This window comes from Strigops habroptila, chromosome 20, assembly GCF_004027225.2.
Source record: "Strigops habroptila isolate Jane chromosome 20, bStrHab1.2.pri, whole genome shotgun sequence".
Lineage (NCBI taxonomy): Eukaryota > Metazoa > Chordata > Aves > Psittaciformes > Psittacidae > Strigops > Strigops habroptila.
Genome location: NC_044296.2, coordinates 850,374 through 877,287, shown reverse-complemented (window position 1 = coordinate 877,287; position 26,914 = coordinate 850,374). Strand labels below are relative to the sequence as shown.

The following is a 26,914-nucleotide window of genomic DNA, read 5'->3' as shown; positions in this document are numbered from 1 at the left end:
AGAGCTTATAGAACCCTCCCCATCACATGAGCCATGACTGATCTCCTGCACTGGTCATACACAGGCTGTGCAACCCAGCCTGCTCTCGTAGCATCTGACTGCAAATCCAGCCCTTTAGAAGTAACCCCTGTCCTTTGCCCTCCCCTTGTGTGCCAGCCACTGAGCAGAGAACAGAAACAACTACAAACCCACCCAGCCACGGCACGACACTCAAAGCCTCTCCAAGTCCCTGCGAAGGAAGGATGTGCCCAGACCTCTGGAGCAGGGAGGGATTTGCAAGTTCTTCATTTTATTCCCAACTGATCTTACCAGCTCTGTGGTCAGTTTTACCCAGCAATACCACTTCTTCCTCTTCTCAAGGAAGAGGCACTGCCCGGAAGATGTAAGAGCATCAACTGTGAAGTTCTCAGAATTTAAGGCAAAAAAGGACATTTGCAGCAGTTTCAGAAGCCAACATGACCCAAAGTACCCCCTTTTGAAAGAAGAAGTAGAGAGAGCAGCAGATCCCAACTGTCCCCATCTGCCCCACCTGGAGAAGCTCCATGTGCCAATACCTTTGCTTACAGACTGCGGGTTGGCCTGGGGAAGCTGCGCTGTGCAAGAACCCGTCCATCCATCAGCAGGAAGCAGAGCTCAATGCAGAGCCAGACCTACAGCTACTGGGCTCAGGCCAGCCTGAGCCAGCCAAAATTACCTTGGAGAGCCATGAGCGCAGCGGTGGGTGCCTGCCTGGCAGCATGGGGCAGCAGGAACTCTGAGCAGAGATTATTTAGTGCCCAGAGGAAAACAAGCGATAGTTTGGTTATTTCTTTTGGCTATTTTATTGTTTCCTTTATGTCTCAGGCAGGACTGTGATGTGTTTGCAAATGGAAAGTTTGTCCTGTCACAGAAGTGCAGCTGGATCATGGAAAGGTTTGTGTTGGAAGGGACCTTAAAGCTCATCCAGTTCCAACCCCCTGCCACGGGCAGGGACACCTTCCACTGGAGCAGGTTGCTCCAAGCCCCTGTGTCCAACGTGGCCTTGAACACTGCCAGGGATGGGGCAGCCACAGCTTCTCTGGGCACCCTGTGCCAGCGCCTCAGCACCCTCACAGGGAAGAATAACCAGATGGAACACGGCTGCTCCCTCAGGGAACCACCAACCCGCTCCTTTCGCCCCATTACTATTGCTCTTTGCTCAGCGGGGTCTCAGGCCAAGCTCGGCAGCACGAATCCTTCCCACCCATCACAGTGATTACACAGAGGAGCTGCTCACGCTGCCACAGGGCTCAAGGGGCAGGGACAGCGCGTCCAACCGGCTCTGCAACCTCCCCAGCTGCCTTCCCAGCACAACAGTGTCCATCTCCCAAAGGAGGGGCCATCCCTTTGACTACAGCTCTAAGAACTCCCATCTCCTACTCTCCTGTCTCTAAACGCAGCCAATACCAGCTTCACTAACTTCACCTCTTTGGTTATGAGGTGGAACGTGCCTGTGATACCTGCCCTGCTTCTTTAGAACTACCACACCAATCTTTGCTTTGCCTACATTCCATAGCTGAACTTTCCCAAAATATTCCACGTTCCAGACTACCAAATCCCAATCCTGTGCTGGGACTGCAGCCAGCAGCAGACACCCCCTTCCCTAAACAGAAACTACAGCTATGGAGTATCAAAGCTCTATGACGTGAATGCTTACAGTAAGAAGCTGGCTGTGGTTTGCTGCCTGACACGAGCCATGTTAGAACCACTGCTGCAAACGTTTCTATTCCATGTGCAGTTGCTCCTGTTTCACTGGCCTCTGCTAGATCCAAACCAATCAACCACCCAAAGCCTCAACTGGGTCATCTCAAGAGACCAGAAGCATCCCCTACAGACCTTTGTGCCTTTCAAAACATGGACAGCCAGAAGCAAGAGGATTTTTCAACCTCTTCTTTCAGAATCGGGTTAAGAAAAGCACCAGACCAGCGTCTCAGCAGCACCGTGTCTTTCCAAGCTAACTCCAGCCAAGGGGATCATTCTTTATTCGCAGGGAACATGCCCACAGCAGAGCAGGAGAGGATTTGGAATTAACTACCTGGCAAACAAGTAGCACAGTTCTTGTTCTCAATAGAGAACTGCCTCCCTCTCACTGCCAGAAAGCACATAATTTCTTTACCTGCTAATATTCTTTGCCACTAATCCTCAGCACGTCTGTCCAGACAAGTAGGCATTACACATTCCATTGGCAGGAGGAGAATAAATACTCAACTTGTCTGGGCTGACCCGCAGCACAGAAGGGAAGCTGGCATTTCACAATGCTAGCTAGAAAGGCCTGTGCTAAGAGATAGCAAGAAGAGTGGGGACAGACTCTGCTTAACACCCAAGCAAAAGCAGCTCCTTCACAGTTCATCATCATGGAAAAACACTCAAAAGGCACTTTTCACAGCTCCGTGCACTGGCATTGGCACAAGGCAAGAAGCAGAGCAACCTGCCCCTGATCTATCACAGCAATTAGGTTGCAAAAGGTCAAGGTTTTTAATAACTCAACCGTGTTTGGGAGCTGCTTATTACTGCTTCGTTCCAGTCAATTATTAGTAATGAGGAAAACACAAGCTCCTTCTCCCAGGGAACTCCAAGAGGGATGTAGGCACTGTGAAAAAAACTCAGCCCTTAAAACTAAAGCTAAGACACACTGTGAGAGATCCTCCCCATAGGCCGCCACTGAACCACATCCAGAGGAGCAGCAGATGCTGAGGAAACTCAGAATTAGACTCTAACTTAATAAAACAGAACTAAACCCCAACCACCTCTTGCCCCAAGGGCCTCCAGCAGCAGGTGATTACAGGGTGCAGACAGGCTGGGCAGCTCAGCCTGGACCCACGGCCAGCAGCCGGCTCCACCAAGAGCAGATGGGGCCAGTTGCTGGCTCTGTGCTGACCAGCCCCACCAACCCTTGCGGAGGGATCACCCACCTGAGGAGGAGAGCTGGAGTTCACGTTGTCCTTGGGCGGACTCAGGGAAGGTGCTTCTCCTTGAAAACCGCTACTGTTCTGGGGCTGACAGAGTTTCCTGAAAAACACAATTCCAGGCTCTTCACATCCCCTGCTTGACAAGCCAACAGATGGTATTTGGAGTCTTCCTGCAGAGCAAAGAGCCTTTTTGTGGGCTCAAATCCTGACTGCTTGAAGATGCCATGAAAACAGCTCGTTCAGGCACTTACGGTTTCGATCTCGGACAAAATCTAGGAAGCAGGAACTACTACAGGAAAATATCCATCAACACCACATGGGAATTGCTTGTCTCCCTCTTGCCCTTCCGTGATTTTTGTAACTGAATGGAGGCAACACCTTGGGCTGTGTTGTGGCAGGGAGGGAAGAGGCAGGTTGAGCTACGGGACACAAGAGGGGATTCCTTACTGAGGGTGGAACTTGGTTTCTGTCAGTTTTACCTCTTGAGCTGGTGATGGAGTGTACCAGAACAAACAAACTACAACCTTAGCAAAATAATCCATAGAGAGATTAGTAAAAACGGGCACTAACCCCAGGTAAAAGTGACTTCACAAGGCAATGGAGAAAGCAAGCACAGTGAAAAGGGACCAAAAGTCCTGTTCAGATGTTGAGGAGTAAGTTCTTCCACTCATCAGCACCATTAAACCAGCACTTGACAGAAACAGCAGCCCTCTTTTAGAAGCAAGCCCCTCTGGCTGCAGGAGAAGCAGGATTCTAACAGGAACTGTTATGGTATTATTGGTCCACTGGGATTTACATTTAGGGCTTCATAATAATACTTTTAAGTTGCATCATGCAAAATAGTGCTACTCTGGGCTCTATTTGCAATATTGAACAAACGACAGAAACCTCTTGTAGCAAAAAAGGTACAATGAGAGTCACTCTGACCACGGAAGCGTGTTCATTCACCTTCACACTGAGGATCTCCACTCCCCACAGCTCAGAGTAACGTTTCCCAGTGCACCAGCTTCCCCCTGACTCTGCCACCAGCCGGCCTGCCCCTCTGCTGATCACACAGGCAAACCTGCATCAAGCTGCAGCTGACAAGCTGAAAACACCTAATTCAGGGTTACAGGTTTTAATAAACCAGCTCCACAGTCATTCTGTCACCAGCCCAAATAACCAACATTCCATTCTTCCACAAGGGACTACCACCAGCTTTAAAGCACGTGCAGTTTCCAGACGTTGGGAAGATTATTTCAGTGATAGAGCCTCGTAACTTGACATGATTTTCTTGAACTTGAACCTTTGGCTGTATTGCAGCAACACTCCGATGGCTGCAGTTGCACCACTGCTCTGCCTTCAGTTACTTGGTTTCATTTCATTTAGAACAATCCCAACAGCCAGGGATCGGCTCAAGGGAAGTACTTGGAGACTGCGAGAACAGGAAGGGGCACAGTGATATTCCATAAACACCACAGTGAAAGTGGCTTTGGGGATGTCGTTTGGCCAGACTGAGCAACCTTGTCACATCTCCCAACATGTTAATGATGGGGGATTTAAAGAGAAGCAAATAAAGACGATTCCTTTCGATCCAGCAGCTCTGCTAAGAGCCCAGAACCGTTTCACAACCGCGCTCAGAGGCTGGAGAACAAACAGCACCAGGAGAAACTGAGCGAGTTCACCAAGAGCACTGCTAGGTCCGGGTTTAACATTGGCAGATGTGCTGATTATTGCAGCCGTTGAACCAGCAAGCAGCAAGTGGACCTGAAAACCAAGAGGCCATTTAACAATTGGCTGGATCTAGGCAACCGCGGCCGCCTCCGCCAGCTACGTAAAGGCTGCGTCTGGGGCTTGTGCCCTTTCTCGGGGTGTTTTTTCTCCTGTCTTCAGCCCTACATGTTTTTTCCATTCTGGAGCCTCATTACCTGCACTGCCTGAGCGGGGCTTTGTTTGCACAGTTGAATACATCCTTTCCAAGGGCTATTTTTAGACCTTTGCATAACCGAATGCCACAATTCTAGAAAAGAAGCAGTAAACATTGCTTTTGACAGGGAGAAATCCACTTGCTTGGAAGCCATAAGGACTGCATGGCAGTCAGATGCTTCCTTTTCACTCTAATTCAACATCCAGGCCATTTAAATGAGTCTGATTTCTCTTCAGCACACCAAAGCACTTTAAGTGCAAGTTTCTGTTGGTTTAACAAAGTCTCATCTCCAAGACAATTGTGCTTTCAAATCATGGAAACTGTTCAAACAGAGCATGCACTGCTTCAGCTGCACCAAAAGCGCAATCAAGTAAGTCTCAAAACCAAGCAAAGTCTCTATCTGCATTACAAAATCTGGACCAAGTCAGTACAAACACACTACAAAGGCAGAGAGGGAAAGAGAAACACTCGGAGCAGAGTCCTCCTTTAGAAAGCTGGGAGATGCGCTCTCCTTCCCTGCTGCCTGCCAGCCAAAAGCTTCCAAGCTTGGAGGCTTCCCCTAAGGAAAAATATCTGTAGAGGAAAAAAGTCTTCAGCAACTAATGAGACAAATCTATCAACTCCATTCACTCTCGTAAAGGCTATTTTCAGGAAGGAACATGAGAACAGGCATCCCCTGGACAGAGGATTAGGCTGTATGGGCAGCAGGATACCCAGCATGTGTTTTAGGGATGTTATCTCTATAGAACTACCTCTTGCTTTCTCATGCATCCCTTCCTTCAACCAAGTCTTGATCTTGCCTGATGACTGTAACACTAAGAGAATGTGCAACACAAGAACCACCCAGTAAACCAACATCCAAGTAACAGGACAGAAATGAAGCAGCAAAGTCTCCAAAGCAAACAGCTCCAGGGGGACAAGGACATCCACTGGAAAAGAGCAGCTGAGGATGTGGGACATGGCTGCAACGTCTCTCTCCTTGCCTTAGCACGCGTGGCACTCTGCACAGGAAGCCATGTACAAGAAGATGCAGAAAAAGGAAAGGAGAGTTTCACTGGAGAGCTGGGCTGGGCACATTTGCCTTAATTCATTTATCTCCCAGGATTTTAAGCCACTCTTAACTGGAACTGTAATCTCTTTTGTTCCCCATCCATGTTTTTCCCCTAGTTTCTAGTATCATGACTGAAAGGCAACCTAGGATGATGTGAAAAGTGCATCCACTTGGAGAGTCAAGTTTAGTCAACTCCTACAGCTGCCTGGATGACAGAGAGATTTACTTGTTGTTAAACCAAGTCGAACGCTCAACTTACCGTAGCTCTGACTTCAGTTACCCCGATTATAGCAACTGACCTGGCCCAGAACTTTCAAGCTCCAGATGCCATTACAGAGAAGATGGAATAATTACCGAACAAGTATCCTCTTCAGCAACTGCTGATCTCCTTCAGAGTAGCCAGGCCAGTCCTTCTGCACTTCCTTGTATACACAGTCTTTCAGTGTGAAAGTGCTGTCCTTGGCACTCAAATTTGCCACCTGAAACAAAAGGAATGTGAAAAATAGAGCCTGTTAGGGTTTCATTTTCTCACTCGTTCTAACAAAAGAGATCAAGGGTGTAGCAACGCTGCAGCAGTTCACAGTGTCAGAGATCAAGGAGAAGTTTTATACTGCATTTGCTAACTATTTAGATGATTTTATCAAACTGAGCCTTGCCTTTTGCCTTGGCATTGCCCTAGTTTACAGGGAAACGAGTCCTACCTAAACAGATTATTCAGCTTGGATAGTCTGGAACAGTCCAACAGCAGTTTATGGAAATACCTGGAAATAACCCCTCCTGGGAACAGGCAGTTCACTTCTCGCCCCTGCCCGATAACCGGGCTGCAGCACTTCATTAGCTGATGCAGGAACTCTTGCGGCGACAGCTTAGTTAACAATTGCCAGAGATAATCTCTCCTGAGCAAGCAGCAGAACAGGGACAGAAAAGGGCCTTTCTCAAGCAGCAGCGGAGGGAATGCCTTGTAGAAAGAGTGCAGTGGGAGCCTGCAGATCCCACCGTGTGGTTCAGTGCACTGGCATCAGCTGCTGGATTTCACAGAGGAGAACCTTGCTAAGGTGCTTCAGGGCAAGAGCAAAACCTGTGATTAGCAGCTTAGAAGCCAGGGTTTTACACTGCACCTAAATCCCATGCTGCAGTTCGCCCAGTGCACTCGCACCAGCAGCTTTCTGACACTTTATCCAATCCTATTCCTTGCAGTTTCCCTCCAAAGCCCGGCACGGTGCCTGCACGGGCTGGAAACACCGCTGGAACCAGCAGAATGGTATTAGAATGGAAACTACTTGTTAAGAGTTATCCCACTTGGATCAGTCTTTCCACAGCTTGACTGAGAATTTAACTTCTTGCTGCTGGTTACACGGCTGATAAACACAGTGTGAGCACAAAGCAAAAGCCCCAGTGAGACTTCCACAGACAGTGAGCACTGCAGGTGCAGAAAACAGCCTTTACATTAGTGTTTCTAAAGGGGTAGGGAGGTGCCAAATGCTGTGCCCACAGCTGGGCTATCAACTGGGAATTCTGCATCCCAAACTCCCCGCTTCAGCCCCCCCCTTTGACAACTTGAAACTGGAAAGTGCTTTTATCCAGCCAGGGGAGGTCTCGTGCAGCTGGGTAAGGATCAGTGTTCTGCTTCGCTCGCCCCATCCAGGAGATGGTTGTGCTAAGGGAGCTCTATCATCCACGCAGCAGGAAGACTCGGAAAAGCAAGTGAAGGAGTGAAAAGCCTTGAATTAACCCAAGATGCTGTTAATTCCTCTGCTTTTGCTTTAGGGAGCCTGCGACCCAGTATTAAACCTCCATGAATTGCAAAGCAAAAAGCTGCAGAACTCACACAGCAAAGCTCTCCTGATAAGCGAAAAATAGAAAGCACTTATCAGTTTACATGACAAACACTTTGTTTTTCCTTTCAGTTCTGTCACCCTTCCAAAACCCTGAGCCAAAATCCAAGCAGAATCTGAGCTGTGTTTTACATTGAGATATCCCCAACATGCCCAAGAGACGACAGCAAAGCCGGGTTCTTTTGCAAAACCTCTCTGGGAATCTCTCTGGTTCCTGCTGCTGCTCGGCAAGGCCCCGAGCAGAAAACTCCTCACATTTTCTCTGCACAGAGGCTGAGAGCTGCTACCTCCTTGTTTTGCTGGTGTGGGACTGTGCAAGCTCCACCCTGGGCCTCCCAAAAATAGAAACCTTGCAAAATGAGGCAAAAAGGCCAGCAGGAACAGAGAGTCCTCTGAGAGATGCAAGAGTACAACGAAACCCACACCTAGACGTATTTAGACATGCAGCTTTAATGCAGCCTGTAATTTTTAGCTTATCTGTGCCTGCTTGTGGATGGGAGCCCTGGTAGCACTGAAAGGAGATTAAGTTTACGAGCAACACGTTTACAGCCAGATCAGCATTTAGCCCAACAGGCTGAACTGCGGCGGCTGCCGAACGCGCCGCAGTGTGCCAGAGCATCACGGAAGGGTCATTGTCAGAAACAGCAGTTCAAGGCCCAAAGCTATTTATAGCATCCAAAAGGGTGCTCAGGGAGAAGGTGAGCGCTGCTGGATGAACAACTGGGGAAGGTGCAGGTTGTGCCAGCGAGAACTCCATGTTCAACATGAGCTGCCCTGTGCCCTTGGGCAAACTCACTCCCCACTGCCTCCTTTCAGAAAGGAAAGGAGGTAAAAACCATCCAGCACAGAAGAGGGCAGCTGCAGCACTGAAATAAATCCCCATGATGTGTTCTGCACTGCGAGAGCAATAAAGGTATTTACTGCAATTCCTAAAATGGCACCTTCAATATGACTCAAAGTGTTAAGAACTGATTCAGCTTGGAGACAGCTTTCACACTTGACATACAAATAATATGCTTTGCAAGAAGCTGCATGATCTTCACACCTAACCAGTTGCACTTCTAAGCAGGAAAGGGCTGAACAATTCAAAGAACAAGTAAAGCTTTGTGGAGAGGGATGTGTTTTTCCCTTCAGGTAGGAAACATTAAGTGATTGAGACAGAATGTGTTCCTTTATGTCCACGTTAATCAAAATATATAGATTTATAGGTTATAACGAATCAAACAGCCTGTAGACCCTCTGTTAGGTCATTCTCCCCATGACCAACCACAAGTGTTCCTCTTAAGCAACTGATCTGGTGAACTGACATCATACAGCTTAGTTGCGGACACCTAAATCGAGGTGTATACACGAGTATACACAATATATGTGAACTGCTGCTGGTCCCAGCCTCAGAGAACACTTGGCTGCAGCTCTGAGACATGCAGGTTATGTTCAGACTAACACAGAAGGTACCACCATTGTAAGAAGATGTTTCCCTTTACCTAAACGGTTGCCTTCACCAGAGTACAAACCTGTTGCAGAAGGTTGTCCAGCAAATCCTTGTCCTGCTGAGAAAGTCCATCCTTCTGCAATCTGAGAATAAGTTCAGGTTTCTTATAAGGCTTTAGTGCCAGTAAGTGCACAACCCTATCTTTGAAGGGTCTCTGAGAAATGGCACTATTGCCTCTCTTTATTGCACTGGCAAGGTTGACTGGCGTTGGGCGCTTCCTGGAGGGAACAGCATCGGAAGCTCCTGGTGCAGGTTTACGCACCTGAACCTTTTTGCCTAAAATGAGATGAGAATAGTGAAGTGCAGCAGTCACCTTGCGAAGGCCAGTGGTCTGTTAACATGTACATGGAGTTCATTACACCATCTGAAGTGCCAGAAGATGACAACGAAGGACAAACACAACCAGCACACTCCATCCGCAACAAGCATCCCCTGAGTTTTATGATTCATGACAAGCTTGTAATAAGTAAACAGCAACACCAAGCTCTGGAAACCTGAGTATTATTGGCCACAAGCTTATATAAAGCTCTCTTTGTTTGCCAGCTTTTCATTTATCCCAAGTGCATGTATCCCCACGCTTAATCTAACCATTTTTTCCCTCCCAATGAGAAGAAAATTCTGCATTATTATGTAGACGAGTGGAAATCTGGAGTGGAAAGAGCAGAGCTGGTGATGGAGCGGCTCCCTGCTGCTGAGCTCAGCACAAACGCCACTCCAGCAGATGTTTCTGCTTTTAGAACAATAGGAACTTTATGGGGCTGGGTCCACCTCCCTTCCCCCTGCCAAACACAGCCCCATGAATGGGGTCTAACACTGATACATTCAGCGTTAGCCTATTCATTAGTGCGCTGTCTGGTCTGATAGAATAACCCCTTCTACGCTGCAGTAACAACTGCTTTGCCCTCTGATACATTCACATACACAGAGAACATAAAGCTGTCTCAAAAGTTCATCTTGAGCCCTCAGAGGCAGCTTCCTCAGCTCTCTCCCAAATGTGGTTCTTGGTTTCTGACAGCATCCTCCAAGAATTCATTTTTCCCATTCCTATTGAAAACCAGCTCTAACTAAAGCCCTCACCCAAGTCTCACATCACTTGGGAAAATACAAATCAAAGGGGTTTACTATTCTGAACACAGAAACAGGTCTCGAAGCCAGGTTCCTGCTACCAAAGGTACAACAAGCAAATCCAAAGAAGAAAATGTGTAGGTTCCAAGGTCTAAACCAGGGACATGCAATCGATAACCACTTTGGATCAAGCAAGTGACCTTCACTGGGACAAACTCCCAGCATTACTGCAAGAATTTGGGAGGTTTAGTTGAGCATGGCAGTTCTCCACTGCTAGGAAGCAGTTTTCAACTGAGTCATCTGAAGATACTGGTGATTGTGTGCAGTGTTTGTTTTACTGAAATGCAGATTGCACAACGGAGTCCCATTTCCTGCTCTCTGTTACGCACCGCGCTGATGCAAGCGAGTGCGACCCACCGGCGGCAGGGCTGAGCTAACAGAGGGAGCAAAACAACAGTTCACACGTTAAACATCCCAGAATTCAGAGACCAACTGCACTTCACTTCCAGAAAGGGGACAAGAGAAGATGTGTCAGCTTTGCTCTCGCCAGGTCCTGAGCAGCACAAACACATTGGGACATTTCCACTCAAGGCGAGAGCCAAAATGCGCAACGAGAGGAAAAGAGAAAACTCAGTTCAGCCAGAACGTGAAATCTCAAACTACTTATATATGTGCATATGTATAGATGTACACACACGCACTTTGTGTGTATATGAGCACAAACATCCCCTGCAGGCCTATCAGCTATTTATTTACATATATATTCACCCAAGTGTTAGTTCCCATCTGCACTGTTCTGTTGATCCCCAGGTTTCAACCTTTCATATAAATCCTTCCCCACCTGAGCTGCCTGGAACGACCCCACTGAGGTCTCGGTGCTGAGCTCCCTGTTCTCATGGCAATGTGAGAGCCAGCCCTCTCCCTCCAGCCCAGCCTGAGGGGAACCAGCCCCTAGTGCTGGTGCTGGCACACCAGGTATGTGCACATCCCACCAGAGACTGCCCTTGCCCAGACTCTTCCTTCTCGGAGCAGTGCTCCCCTCCTGGCTGGAACACTGACATCTGCTCCATGCAGCATGTGCTCCACTCCACTGCTTTTTACACGGCTGTGCCTCCATCTCAGAGCAGGAGATGTTTTAGCAAGAGTATTTTTAAATCAAAAGTTTTGCTCTATCTTTCCGGGAAGCAATTTGCTTTGAGAATCTTCTCCCTCACGAGCCCAACAACTCCATCCTCTTACTCTAATGTTCTCAGATACAAAACTAAACAAAATAATCTTCTAGTCGACAGGAAATCGATGCATTTCCTTCCTGATTGCTATCTTCCCAGCTTTGAGCACTTGGCTGATAAAACAATGAGTCAGGGTCGGCTCTGCATTTTGCAACTCACCATTCTCCTCACAGACGTGCTCTAAGAGACTGGCTACAGATCACATGGGCTGCAGGAGAAAGAGCTGGCTCAGAAACCACCAACCTGAAATTCTGCTTTCTGCTTAGTATTTGTGACCAGACTGAGGCTAAGCAGGGACCTGAGCTCAAACTTAGGTCTCTGCAGGCTCCTTCTGGAACCCACTGATATTTGAACAGTTTTATTCCCTCCCTTAACATTCTCCTTTTGTTGTCACACTAAGAGGGTTTGTTTAAGGCTGCAGTGAGCAGCACTGCTTTAGTCTCTTTGCTTATTAACACAAGGGCACTGTATCTGCATCCTAGATGTTGCAGGCTACGGCCTCAAGTGCAGGCACAGCCCAGATGTGCGACAGCAGCAGCAGCAGCACATTGCAGCTGACTTTTCTAGGAGCACGGATGCTTCTGGTGGATCAGCAGCATGCTCTCAGCATCACCACGGGACAGATAGCACCAGACAACGACATGAATGCACACAGACAACCCTCAGAGGCCACACAAACACCACCACACACGTCCTAGGGTGAAAACGGAAGCCACAGAAGTCACAATACAAGCAAAAGAGCACCCTAATAAATCACTTCGCATTAGGAGCTACCAGGTACTTGGCTAAAGACTTCCCTGGCCACACAGACAAAGGTCAGCATTTGACTTCAGAAGCTGGTGAAGACACCCCAAGCCCGGCTGCTGCTTACCTACGTATCTCCCCCCAGGTTTGATGACTATAGCGCTCCGGCTGCGAGTCTCCTCCTCCGCCTGGGCCATGCTTTGCCTCGCCTTCTGGTAGGAATCGTCAGTAGCACACACAGTGATTTTATCCTGTATGCTTCCCAGGCAATCCAAATGGATATTGCCATTGCTGCAAAAGAAATGCAATGGAAAAGATACTCCCAACACTGCAAATGGGCACGTCTTTGCCACTGGTGAATAACAGAGGTTGCGTTATCTAAATACAGGAGAGGGCAGAAAGAAGCTGAGATGGGAAGAGATTCTTCTGTGAGTGCCTCCGTACCCAAAATACACAGAAACACATTAAAGAGACACTAAAAAGAAAGAACAGGTATTAAGTTTTGTTCAGGTCTGATGGAGAAAAGATTCTACAGAAGATAAGGTAAACCCAAGGCTGGCTTTTCTCTTGATGTACCACTCACCTAGATACATACTGCTGGATGCAGTCGAAGCTCCCCTGGGGGCTGTCCTTGCCAATATTGGAGAGATAGAATGTGAAAGTCCGCACTTCCGTGGGGCGATCCGGCCTTGGGATCGTGATGTGCTGTTTGGAGGGAGAGAAATATTGGTCACCTGGGCAGCCCACGCTACCACAAATTCAACTGTCCTGCTGTCACTATGCTTTTAGCCATTTGGCAGCACACTGCAAGCATGGGGATGGCTGCACAGAGCAAGAAGCTACAAGAAGGATTCGACTTCGCAAAACTCTGTGCCCATAAAAGATAAGGTAACAGGTAGACAGATGTAGAGAACAGCTAAAAAGACAGCTCTGTCTGTAAAAGAACAGAGACCCAAGCTGGCAGCTTGCTGCTTGTCAAAGGGGAGCCCACAATAACCTTGTTCTAAGAATCTGACCCAATTCTATTGATTCAGGCTCAAACCAGACTTGCTCCCAGTGCTTATATTCAATTTCAAGCACTTGAGACTTGGTCCTTCCGAATGAGTGATGCAGCACTAACCATAGCACATGCCAGGTAACATGCTCCTTCTTTTTTAAGAGATTCTAACTCCATAACGAGAGCTCGTGGCCCACAGCAGAGTGTGCCACTGCTGCTAAATACAACAGTTAATCAAGCATTAAGTGTGCTCCACAGACACTCCGCTGCTGCTCCCCCCCAGCCATTCCTTGTTCCAAAGGGAAGCAAACTGCTTCCCTCTGCACTCGAGAGCCAACTGAAATCTCAGCGTCCGAGCTGTACTATCACATCAATATCTGATGATGAAGATGGCTTCCAGGAAACGAGGCAGAAGGAACATCAGCTTCAAGCTATTTTAGGCTTCACTCTACCACACAGATTTATATTTACCCAGATGGCCACATATATGCACAAAATATATACGCCTAGCAAACCAATCCGTGGCATCCACATATGACTGTGCTCCATATAAGATGACTACTGGTCCAGAAGGGTTTCTAGGTGGTTTCCTTTTGCCCTCAGCTGTCTGCAGCAGCCTGGAAGCCCGGAGCATCCGTGCGCTTTGCTAAACCACAGCGATGTTCTCGGAAACATCAAGAAGTGCTTGTGTGACCTGCGCTGAGCTGAGCCCTTTTCCACGTACCCTCTGTGCAGATCAGCCTCAAACCAGACTTCCCATGGAGACAGGAGGATAAATTATCCCCCCCACGCAGTCCCAAGGTCTGCATCTAAAAATACTCGGAGCAGATTTGGTGGCGATCAGGGAAGAACTCGGATCCCTGTTATCAACCCGGCCAAACGCGCGCCACAGCCTTGAGCCCTTAATCTGTCCCTGCACCCTCTGCCCCCACCCAGCCACCACAACCAAGATGCTCTTCTGCTTTAGGAGCGAGCTGAGAACAGGCACCAGGCCAGAGGGATGTAAACAGCAGACTGGGGGGGTTTCACAGCCAGCACCATTCACACCCCGGTTAATTCAGTGGCAACAGGGCGAGAAGGTGAATTCATCCTGCTTCGAGTGCTGGTGGTGGCTGCAGTGAGTTGTGATCACACGATGGGTTTGCCAAATAAAACCTGGAGGATGTAACCAAATCATATCTTCACACACTAAAATAACTTCCCTCTAGCTCCTGATTTACCATTGTGAAAAGCAGCTGCTCCCAGAGCCCCGACGTGGGCATTTCTGTGGAGTTTCTGCAGCTTCTTCAAGGGATGTAAAATAGGACAGAAGCGAGAGCGTCACAGAAAGGTTTGGGTTGGAAGGGACCATCCAGCTCCAACCCCTGCCCCGGGCAGGGACACCTTCCACTAGAGCAGGTTGCTCCAAGCCCCTGTGTCCAACCTGGCCTTGAACACTGCCAGGGATGGGGCAGCCACAGCCTCTCTGGGCACCCTGTGCCAGCGCCTCAGCACCCTCACAGGGAAGAACTTCTGCCTCAGACCCCATCTCCATCTCCCCTCTGTCAGTCACATCAGTGTTAACGCTGCTCGCTGCAGTACTGGAAAGTCTGGTGTGTGCAAACTGGCCGTTATCTAGGAATTATTTTTAGCTGAAACAGAAGGTTTCTCAAGCCACCAAAGCAGCATGGTAACTGCTTTGAGGGAGCCCTAATTTTGGTGCCGAGTATTACACCAGTAACCATAGACACTTAAAAATAGCTCCGTACAGATGTGACTTCTGGTTTTCTTCTTTCAAGCAATATTCATCTGTGTACAGCTCGTTCTGGATGGCAATTTCACCTTCCTCTATTCACAGCAGCACAAGTTCACCCCAAGAAATGGGGGAAAACGTCAGATTTTCCAATCACGTCACGTTAAGGTGTTTTGTTCCTCACTCCTATTTAAGAGCTGCATGAACATACATGTATTTGGCACCTGAAGGGGGTTTTTTAGCCCCAGTTCAGTTCTTTCTCTTCTCTCCCCATCTCAGCTCCCCCCTCCCAATAAGCACCTGCAAATTCAACCCAACCCAAGCTCGAATTCTGCACGTGCTTCTACTGAAACAGAAGCATCTCCAGCCTTTCTTGCACGGTTACAAGCACCATCTAGCACCGTTTGTCACGCTTTGGTGCTCCAACTCTTACGTTCTCATTTGCATGCACGTTGAAACGAGCCAAATGCTCAAGATTGCATTAAACTGAACAGAACTATCCAAGAAAACCCAGCTCGTGATGACAAACGAACAAGCAGGTGCTGCTCTTAAGGCCTATCCACAGAGGCCCACTTGAGCAGCTCAAAGCAGAGCAACACTTTGCTAATTACAACCCTGTTACTACTGTTGAAATGCTGAGCATTGCACAGATTATTGTGCTGAAAAAGAGTCAGGGACAAGACCAGCAGTGCTGTGAAGAAATGATCCCAGGCACAGATCATTCACCATCCACAGCTCCTGCCAGACTCCATCCAGACCAGGATCGATGCAGGAGACCAGGATCCGACCACTGAAACAGTTTTTTTCTGGGGGTAGAACCACCAACATGCTCCTCTGGCCAAGCTGGTTTATTCCCAAGCAATTCCCTTCCCTGGTTAACTGAGTATTAAGCTGTGTTTTAGAAGCTGAGAGCATCCTTGACAGCATTCCTCAGACGAACACTGGGAACAGGTAAAAAAGACATGGACACAGTCATTTAAAGGCTCCTAGAGAATTAAATTAAGCAGGAGTTTGTTTTGAACTCTTATTTTATGTCCTGCCTCCCCTAATCATCAAGTACTGTAAGTTTTCCCCTCTTGCAAGGGGCGTATTTACACAGAATAGTCCCACTATTGAAATCTCCTATCACTGAACACTGCTTGAAGTCACACTCTGCCATCTGTGCTACATACAAAACCTACCACCCCCCCAGAATTAATGGGAAATATCCATAGCAATATTTCTTAGGAAGCAAAGCAGGAAGGCAACATATTGGGGAATTAAGGCAGAGCGGAAGAAAGTGTATTCCAAAACCAAGCAGCAAAATTAATGTCTTTTAATGTCATCACCTGAGTCTGAGACCTTGTTAGATGCCTGATGTTACCCTTCCAGTCCCACTGCTGGGGGCTCACTGGAGAGCATTTAAAGCCTCAATGCCAATTCCTCAAAGCAGGGCATGATCCTGACCGGTGCGAGAACTACTCTTCAACCCAGATGGTTTTGAGCTGCAGCTTCTTGTCATACCCAGTAAAAATAACACTAAAAGGACAAAGAGCTCTTTCTATCTGCCCCCGTCGAGCTGGAGCTCGCTTTCCTCAAAGCTCTACCTTTGCCCTTTACTCGACAGCGCAATTCATGAAAGAGCTGAGAACCAGGCAAGCAGAGGTCAGCTTGAGCTGCCAACATCCTCCTTCAGCCACGATGCTCTGTAAATGGCACATGGGATGTAACCGTGCTGCTTCCCCCCGTTGCCTTCCCCTGGACTGGAAGCACCAGTGACCAAACCACGCTTCTCCGGCAGCAAAGGGCTCAAATACAATTCAGTGCATTAAATAGTTTTGGGGTTTTTTTTTTGCTTTTTTTAATAAAGTAAGTGCATCGTTTCAAAATATTTTTCATTCTTCTAAGGAACTGCATCCTTTTAAACAGGTTTTCTTTGGGGTAACCTGAAAATCTTGGATCTCAGCTCTGTGTGAACCCCACTGCACGGAGAGCGCCGGGGATGAGGCACGGCAGCGTTTTAAGCTCTTCTGATTCATTCTCCTACATTTCCTTTTAGGATGAAGATTGAGCAAGAGGCATTTCTAGAACTTAAGCAGTTTGACAGGAAGAGTTGGATGTAGATCCTCACAAGGTGCTCTACAAAGGGAAAGGGAAGCATTTGCAGCTCCTTCATTACATGCAGAGCTGTTTGCTCATCTAATAACAACAAATCACACAGCCTGAAAGGTTTTCCTTGTCATTCCCTTCTCCTTTTGCCCAAGTGCAGTTGCAGATTTTTATCTAAGCTTTCCTGCTGAGCTCTCCGGGAAGTTTCATTGTCAACAAAGTAAAAGAAACCTGGAAATTGCTCCTTGCTTTATTTCCCAGGACAAGAAAGTTTGGATTTTTCTTCTTATGATAACAATCATGTCTTTCCTGCAAGGTTTTGTTAGCATGCGAAGTACTATCAGTGAGACTAATACCCCAAGGTAAAATATGGGCAAGGAGAAATGTGCTAGACTTTAGTGCTTACTTAATTCAAGCCTTTTTGAAAGGTTTATTGCACTACTGTAATAAATTAAGGAGTTATTTACAGCTCAGTTCAGATTCTTTAAAACAAAACAATCCCCTTCTTTATCCCAGCCTGCTTTGGGTTGAAGGGACCTTAAAGCTCCTCCAGGCCCAACCCCTGTCACGTGCAGGGACACCTTCCACTAGAGCAGGTTGCTCCAAGCCCCTGTGTCCAACCTGGCCTTGAACACTGCCAGGGATGGGGCAGCCACAGCTTCTCTGGGCACCCTGTGCCAGCGCCTCAGCACCCTCACAGGGAAGAGCTTCTGCCTCAGAGCTCATCTCAATCTCCCCTCTGGCAGGTTAAAGCCATTCCCCTTGTCCTGTCCCTACAGGCCCTTGTCCAAAGCCCCTCTCCAGGTTTCTCATGCAGAGCACTAAAGGAAAACATGCACCTTTTGTAGCTAAAAGGTGTATAAATGACATTTTAAAGTTCACTAAGGAGTTGCGTTACTTGACCAGTTAAATCTCAGCGTTGTCAGGGACTGGCAGGACAGTTTCAAGTATAAATAATCTTGGAGGAGTTCAGTCTTTGGCACAGAAGTAAAACTCCTCAATACACAATACCTGTGGTACTCACAGACGTGGCACGGGTGTTTAGATGTGTGTATTAAATAAAGCTTCACTCAGAGCAGCCTCCAAGCACTGCTGACAGTAACTGGTACCTGTGAAGTCTTGCACCTCGAGGCACGGCCTTTCCTCAGGGGTTTCCATGGATTGCTGCACCCACCACAGTGCTGCCACCAGCAAACTCTCCTTTGCCTTGTTCTACCCACCAGCATGGCCTTATAGCACCAGAATTCCACTACCAGCAAGGTAGGTGCTGCTGGTGTGATGGATATAGGAAGGTGAGAAAACAACTTCCCATCTCTCCCTTTCAGAAAGCAGAGCATCGTTCTTTGAACGGGAACAGGACAGACACACAGAGCACACACCTCTCTTGGATGAGTTGTGTAAGTCAGGGAAGAACTTTCCAAGGCAACCCACACAGGAACTTACCCCTTGGCTTCCTTGAAACTGGATTACTGGTTTTGATGTCACAGCATCCTACAAAAACAAGTGGAAAAAGAAAGACGTTACCTTAGAGAAAGTTAAAGCTCCAACATTCGCTGCCAAAACCCACTCCCTGGATTTTTCACCTGTGCTTTTTACTTGCCTATTTTTAAAGGAAAAACCTTCAGAGAAGTATATTCCAAGCAAAAAAAAAAAACCAAACAAACCAACCCAAAATCCTGAAACAGCGCTTTGTGCCTAGAAAAAGGGATAAAACTGTAACGTCCCCCATGGACCCTCCTGTCAGGAAAGGGGCAGCTCCGAGACGACACCTGATGGGCAACACCAAGGTTCCTCCTGCCCCCTGCCCCACGTTTCTGGCCGGGAGCAGCTCAGCTGTGTAAGCTGTGAGTTAAACAGTGGATATTTGAGGGGAAAATGTGTTCCAGTTGTGGGTCTGAGAAGCCTTTCAGCGTGTTTTTTCCAGCAGAAAGCTGGCAGTTCCTTGGGAAAGCAAACTGCAGCTTCATTGCAAAACCCTGCTGTTCCCTTGCCCGTTTCAACCATCGGCCTCTCCCTCTGTGCTCATGTGCTCCCAGACTCCTGCGAGCTCCAAACCCCCTGAAATCCACTAAGCTTTTACTTCTTGTATTCCAGGAGGATTGTGGTTCGTGTTGGGTTTATTTCCTAAAGTCACACTAAACATTCCAAGACACCCTCCTGCAGCACAAGAAAATGCTCCCCAGGGTGGGAAAACTGCGTGTGGATCCCACTGGGAAGCCTTCCAAAGGGCCAGGAGAACTGACAAATAGGTTGAAATGTCATTTAGAAGTGAACATGTTGCCACATCTATGAGAGAGCCATTTCAATGGGGAAAAACACCCAAGAAGAGCTGAGGAGACAAAGTCCATTGTCCTTTTCATATGGTATATCCTGACATGATAAAGCATCACACCGACTCCCATGGGATTACAGAAACAGACACATTTGGCAGCCCAAGAGTTAATGGCTTGAAAGCCCATTGAGTTTATCATCTCTCATAAAACCCCTTTCAAATGCTTTCAGCCCAGGAGTGAAGGATCTAAGCCACGACATGCTGACATGAACAAAGAAAGAAATACATTCGCTAGCAGGAAAACATCCTTGGAGCCCAGATGAGTAAGCTCATACCGAGACACAGGCTTCAGAGCCTTTTCAGAGCCCATCCAATACGATTTAACAGGCTCTGCCTCACCCCCTAAATAGTTACTAGATATTTATGGCAGTGAGTAAAGCAAGAATATGCTTGAAGCTGACAGCACCCGCTCTGTTGTACAGCGAGTTTTATAGACCCGAAAGAACCTTTATAAAGAAACAATAAACAACATCTTGCTCTTCGTACAGAGGTCCCTGGATTCCTGGAGTGCCACGACACCGCATACCACAGCGCACTGTTCATAGCCAGCGCTGCGCTCACGGCATCAGCGTGTGCCGTGCAGCGTGGCCAGAAATCCACATGCACACACTGCAGCAAACAAGTATTTGAAACATTAAAAAAATCTGCATTTGGAAGAGAAAAACCCCACAAAACTCCAAATGGACCTTGTCCAGCTCATTACAGATCCGGGAGGTTCTGCAATTCCATCTGGAACACGACTGCAGCGCAATGAGAAGGTAACGCGGATACGGCAAGTGGAGCAGCGAGGTGGCAACGATGCACGAGTAGTGCTACACACATCAGGACAGGCTTTAATCACAGGACCTATGGATTCCCTGATCTCCATACAGAATGGCTTGAAGGTAAATGTGTCACCTCCAACTTCCACATGAGTTAAATGGCAAAACTTGAGCTTTATTTCCTTGAACCTCCAAAATATTTCTACGCTCCTGAGCTATCGGTGCCTGGGGACTGCTGGGTTTGGTGACCTGCTCCATAGGAACATCATCGCTCCACAGAAGGGATCCCAGGGAAGAGATGGATGCTGGAGAGCTGTTGCAATGTTTGAGCTTCCACTTTTAGGGAAAGAAGAGGAAGGCTCTTGGCTCCTCAGCAACACCACCCTGTATCAGCACGGGCATCGCTTCCCTTCTGCTCATGCCCAACGCCTTGGCTACAGGTCGTTTGAGAATGCTGATGGAAGAGGAAACATGCAACACCCAAACCTAATTCAGGTGTGAATCTAACTAGAAGGGTTCAGTAAATCTTTGGTAAATCAAGGCTGCTGCTGAAACCTCACCTCTGTGTTCAATTGAGGCAAAACAAGAGAGATCTGAGCAGTGGGGCCACTGGTACAGCCCCACCACCCTCCAGGTAACACATTCCAGCTCTATTCCTCCATGAGACTCACTGTATTGAAGAATATCCACTGGGAGCAGATGAGGATAAAGACAAACCTAACAGTTCAAGTGTTCTGAACCAGCTGCTGCCACCTGAGACACACAGGTTATATCCCTGCTGGGTGCTCACTACTGTTTCCTGACGCAGGGCTGAGGGCTTGGCAAATCTCTGCCGCGATTTCGCCAGCTCCCGCAGTGGACCTGCAAGAAAAGAGCATCAAAGCTTCCTCCCATCTCACTGCAGGAGAACACGAACTGCTGAACAAACTGCAGAGTCCTTCCTGCACTGCCACTGCCCCAAAGCTCCAGAGGAATAACTTCCAAAGGAACATCCAAGCCACAGACGTGTGGCTGCACTTCTCCGAGATCTACCCAAACTTCAATTGCCCGCTTCACTGTCTCTCCCTGACCCTCAAAAGTGGCCTGAACAGAGTCTGGTTATGTCGGGTGATAACCCAGCACTTTTCTCCATAAAACTTCATTTATTTGCTCTCTGGAAAGAGCATTTCCATGCTTCCGTGCCCAGTTCAATGCCTGCCACAGCTCCTGCTGCATTCTTTAGGCACGGTGGAGAAATAAAGCAGCAAGCTTTCAGGCAGAGCTTTGCCTCTGGGATGCCAACATGAATCAAAGCCCACAGACCCGGGTGCTTTTCATCAGATGGTCCTCCAGATACTGTAACGTTATTGCAGAAGTCATGAGATCAAACCAACAAACCAAACACTTATCCCCAGAGCTCCCACAAACCCATGTGTCTTTTATTAACATGGTGTTATGCTCACCAGCCTGCAGCTTCCCATGATAGAGGGGAGCGTGTAACCCTTGCTATGGGCACCAAGGGCTCAGAGAGGTGGTGGCAACACACACACAGTTCCTCACACTGAAATACTCCAGATCTGGCACATGGAAGCTTGAATGAAGAGTAGGAAGAACAAGAAAGTGTCGACAACACACAGAAGAATTGAAAGGATTTCATTAGTTTGACATTATTGGGTATGAGCAAAGCCGGACCTGAGGTTTTAAAAACCTTTAGTGGAAAAGCTGGACGGGATCTTCCTGCAGAGGAGCAGGAATGCCATTTGAAATCCTGAGGTCAAGTAACCAGCTGGAAACCTCCCCATTTCTTCAGGGAAACACAGATCATTCAGGAATATGTTGTTTTGAGAAGTCCTGTTCTGCATTTACTGGAATTTATACTGGAGGCAGTGTTCTATGGAAAATATTTGCCTATACTTAGTCTTTGCCTGGTTTTTTGACTGGTCTATTTGCCTGTTTTCTTGACTGTTAAAGAGTCACAAACGTGAGGCAGGGCAAATGAAAGCTTCCCCTTATTTCTCTCGGAACAAGGGAATGATTTCCAGAATGTCACATTTAAAATTAGCAGCAAGAATTCCAATAAACATACAGAGAAACCATCAAATCCTGCTGCCCCCCCCGCCGGCACGAGCAGGGCACTTTGGACACTCACGTGCACTCCCAGCTGGGTAAAGCTGCTGCACCTCAGAAGCGAGATACAAAACTGAGAACAAACAGAAATCGTTTCAAATTCACACATTTCAGACTTGCCAATGCCCAAACTCAAAGTTCCTCTTTAATGCTTTGGTTATGACTAGTTCATGTTTCTGTTGCCCACACAGCGTGGTCCAAATTTAGGCAAACTCCCTCCCCTGCTTCCTCCAGCTTCTCAGCACAACTGGGCAAAGGATGACGAGAAAAGGGTTAGATCCCAATCCGGGAGGATACTTGGTTTGTGTAGACCTGGGTGCAGACCTGAAGAGAGCTTCAGGATTTAATTGCCACTTCCATGTTCATTTTAAACACACCACGTAGACTGTGCAACGTACAACAGAGCAAACCCAAAGCAAATATATCCAGCGTGTCATTGTGACAGACACACAAGAGACACCTCCGAGTCCCAAAGTTCATTAGTAGCAAGATATATAAATCCCAGGGGAAATAAATACCTTTGAATATAGCCACAACTTCCAGGGCCTGTGTGTGAAGCTTCCTGGCAGTCATTAGCCAAAGCTGGCCCAGGAGAGAACCACCACGCATTAGGTAGAGACAAAAGACTTCTCCCAAGACACTCCACTATTTCAAGGCTTGCATTTGCCTCCTACCAGAAATGCAGCAGTAAAAAGCCTCCTGAATATTCTTTTTAGTGTCACATCTATTACTTACGGAATTAAAACACCGTCTTCCCTGCAACACAATTTCCATCTGCAATTTAAGGCCTCCCGACAACCTCATTTGACGCTGAGGACACAGACCGAGATGGGATCGAGTCTGCTGAGACTTGAAAATTACAGTTTTGCCATTCAAATACAACATTCTTGGGGAGAGAGCCTTGGAAAGGCCATGTAAACGCACAGCTACTGAAGCCAAAGTCGAGCTTTCGACTCAGGAGAGGTGCCAGCAGCCACAGTGACAACGGGCAGGACCATTTGCTCCTCAGCCGAGATCACCTTGTTCGTGATGAGCAAAGAACAAAACCACCTCTGTCTGGACCCACCACTCTTCTACCCCATTTCCTCTCCCCAGCATTGAAAGCAAGTATTTATTGGGGGCAGAAGCGAGCACTTGAGCTTTGAAAACAAATCATTCTTTAGGAGGTGCTTTTGATGAAGGTTGAGGAGCTGGAGACTTCCCAATGACTCTGTGAACTGGCTTATAGTTTTCCTAATACACACGAATGGATGCAGGTTGTCACTGCAGCATTAAAGCACCTACAGCTCCCAGGCAGAACACAGAGCAAGCAGCAATAAAATGCTCAAGAGCTCTTAATGTCAGCCAGAAAGGCCAAGCTGTGCATTTGAAAGTGTGTAATTGCTAAGCTGCAAAATACACATTGGCTTCCCTGGTTCGAACTGCATCAGTGGAAGTGGCTATTCCAGCACAAATGCAGCTTCCTCAGGAGTTGCCAAGCTCAAAACGCAGCAATTCCTGCCCTGATAAAACAGGAAGAAAAAAGTGTTCTTAAAAACATCAGCTAAAAACCCCCCAAAGCTCCTGACATTACTGGAAGTGTGGCTGAGGTACAGGATTTCAGCAGGCACAGGAAGCTGTGTGAGCACAGCATCACGACAGCATCTGAGCATCAAAGATACCGTCCCACCTGAGAAACCCTGTGAGGAAATGTAGAGTAAGACACAGGAATAAGTTACAAAAATGAAACACACACCCCCCCCCACCCCAAAACAACTGTAGAATAATCAAAATGCTTTGTGCCTGCGATGTAAAGCAGAACCTCGGCCCCATAATGGCCAATAGCTTGTATCAGCAAAGCAGAAAGCAATTAAAGTCCCCTGTCATCAAGATGCCACCCCACAGGCCCGAGAGCTGAGCTGGCCATGGAGGCCGTTCTCTCACGCATGCCTGGAGCTCCTGAGCTCGGCTAATCCAGGCTCAAAAGAGCCTCCTCAGTAAAACCCAACACGTTTGTCAATAGGTTTCTTCGCTGTAGGGTTCATTTGGAAACTTAAGCCACAAGAACCGAGCCCCAGGCAGCGACACAGGGCAAGGAGGAACCCTTCCTGCCCAGCAGCTTGGGCCGGATGCCAGCGAGCTTTCTGTAAAGAACTAGGGGAAGGGAGAGAGAAATAGCACATATGGGAGCAAACTGGCTCCCCAGCACCCATCCTGCACCCCCAGCGCTCAGGGGAGCAGAGGCTGACCTGAGGTTTGGGCCTCACAGCCACCCAGCTCCTCAAACCCATCCTTCTCCTTCCCTTGTCCCAGGTATGAAGCTCCCTGGTGGGTGTCATCTCCGAAACCCCCCGCAGCACAGCACAATCCAGGCAGAGCTCACTCCCATCACGGCTGACATCACGGGCAGTTGAAGTTTTATGCTCCTGTCCAGTGAACTTTGTTTGTTTCATCTTGGTACCATCAAGTCAAACTTTCCAGACGTGCTTCAAAGGAGTCTTTGCTTCCTAGTGCGGAACGAAATGATGGGGGTTTTCTGATCCTGGCTTTGCAAAAAGAAACCTTTAAAAGCTCAAAAGCCCATCTACCTCTGACACAAAGTGTGCTGCTCTCATCGCCTCTAGCACCAGACCACACATCCCGTGAAGGTGGCTTTGGGGAGGGAGCTCCAACTCGCTGCAGACACTGAAAAATCCCAGGACAAACCACACATTGCTCCCATCATCAGGCCAAGATGTTTGGCCGGCACAAGGCACAGTAGTTTTCCACTGGAAAGGAAAGCTATGCAGAGATGCCATTTAGGCAAAGCCTTTCAGGAAGAAAATTAAAAGGAGGCTCAATTCCTTGGAGAAATAATTAAGGTATTGCCACTTGGTACCGAGCTTCTCAGGTCGCTTTGGAGCAGGAGACCTTGTTTGGCCATAGGAGAACGTGGCTACAGCAACAGAGCAGCACATCTATCAGACCAATTCCTCCCCAAGAGCAGGAACCACCAAATGACTTCTTGCAATCCGTGTATTTCCATGGCAATACAAATACAGTGATGGAGTAACTCCCTTTCCTGAGCACCGAGATGGATACAGAATTGATCTGTAATAAATACGAACACACACGACCTGAAACGGCCACAAAAGGTGCTGCAAGGATGCAATGGTCTGTCTCCAAAGAAAATACCACCTTTGCTTTTGCAGACAACAAACCTGGGTCTTCCAGAGGACATGGAAGAGTTATATGTACCTGTCTCCAGAAAAGGGCTCCCCTTTTAGGGGACAGGTTACTGCAGAGAGAGACACTGCAAGAGGAGAACAAGCACTGGGGACAGATACAGCCACAGTTCATTCTAAGAGCCACACACTTCTAACTACGGCGTGGTTTAGGTTGGAAAGGACCTTAAAGCTCATCCAGCTCCAACCCCTGCCACGGGCAGGGACACCTTCCACTAGAGCAGGTTGCTCCAAGCCCCTGTGTCCAACCTGGCCTTGAACACTGCCAGGGATGGGGCACTGTGTCCTTCCTTTTCCAATGGCCTGTTGGTCACTGGATCCCATCTCTGCTACTTCCAGGACTCCCACCTCAGGCCGATGCGATCGGTACCAGGCGGCTGCAGGTCTCCACATGGCAAGAGCTGGAAACCAGCACAAATCCCCACCAAAACAGGAGGTGACTTGTAGCCCGGGGTCAAAGGGAGCGTGTATTGTGAGAAACAGGAGAAGATAAAGGTGGGTTTGTGGCAGCACGGCCCCTGGCTCCCAATTAACTCCACCACGGTTACACATCTTCAGCACTGATGCAGAAGCCTCATTTGGGAATTCAGGTTCGGAGACTCCGAGCACGTTTCCCAGTGGAACAGCACTCCTTTTTTTATGCTGTGTTTTTCATCTCTGCTTTTCCAGGGAGCTGAGGGAGACCCACTCATTAAATCCAGCCAGAGAAGCAGTAACCAGAAAGTCTCAACTCTTTGTGCCTGACACCAGACTGCCACGAGCGCTTAAAGGATGATTATCTGCAGTTTGATGCCACCAATTTCGCTATTACCAAGACAGGGCTACTCAGTGGGGTTTTACTGTCAGGAAATAACTCCTATGACTTCCAAAGGCTTGGGAAGGAAAGGCTTTTTTGGGGAAAGAAAACCCCTCTGCATCCCCGTGCAGCTTTCAGCATCCAGGACGACTGTTCCGATAGCCTGGTCATCAATTAAAAGTGTCTATAATGAAAGAATTAGCAACCCACAAACCACCGTGCCCATTGTCAGTGCAGTAACACAGGAGGTTTCCTTCACTCCAAGGCAAAACCTCATCGTTTTGACACAATTCTCTCATCTCTCTGAAAAGGAAGTTTCATTTTGTGGTACACCAGTTTCAAAAGGGTGTTTCAGCCCCTCACTGAAACCCAGAGCCAGCAGCCTATTGAGTTTTACTAGTCAGCATTGCATGCCTGAATCAAAACTGTCCGCTCAAACCCCCTTACCTTTATCTCAGGGTCTTGTCCTGTTCTCCCCAAGACAGAGTTCAAGTCCCTCTTCCCCACAGGCACGCCAGGAACCAGCAGAATTGCACACAAACAGTTATTTTTACCACCTTTTTCCTGAAGGGATTTTTCTGCTGGAACTCAGGCTAAAAGCAACGGAAGGTAAATCCGGGAAAGCATAAACCAAGTTGAAACCCCATTTC

General features: G+C 47.9%; 1 protein-coding gene and 1 long non-coding RNA gene across 3 annotated transcripts in view; both read right to left on the bottom strand.

Moving 5' to 3' along the window:
- The window catches only part of ELL (elongation factor for RNA polymerase II), a 51,328-nt gene that overhangs the window by 10,873 nt on the left and 13,541 nt on the right, over positions 1-26,914 (bottom strand). For both annotated transcript variants that reach the window (XM_030509494.1, XM_030509493.1), the window contains exons 2-7: positions 18,510-18,557; positions 12,833-12,954; positions 12,377-12,540; positions 9,234-9,487; positions 6,239-6,363; positions 2,931-3,027 (exon numbers count right to left, since the gene is read on the bottom strand). In XM_030509494.1, coding sequence (XP_030365354.1) covers positions 2,931-3,027; positions 6,239-6,363; positions 9,234-9,487; positions 12,377-12,540; positions 12,833-12,954; positions 18,510-18,557 — 810 coding nt within the window. The remainder of the gene's footprint in view (positions 1-2,930; positions 3,028-6,238; positions 6,364-9,233; positions 9,488-12,376; positions 12,541-12,832; positions 12,955-18,509; positions 18,558-26,914) is intronic.
- LOC115618185 lies at positions 22,984-24,447 on the bottom strand. Its single transcript, XR_003994759.1, has 2 exons — positions 23,859-24,447; positions 22,984-23,762 (listed from the first exon to the last, which is right to left on the bottom strand). It is a non-coding gene; the product is annotated as an uncharacterized LOC115618185 (long non-coding RNA).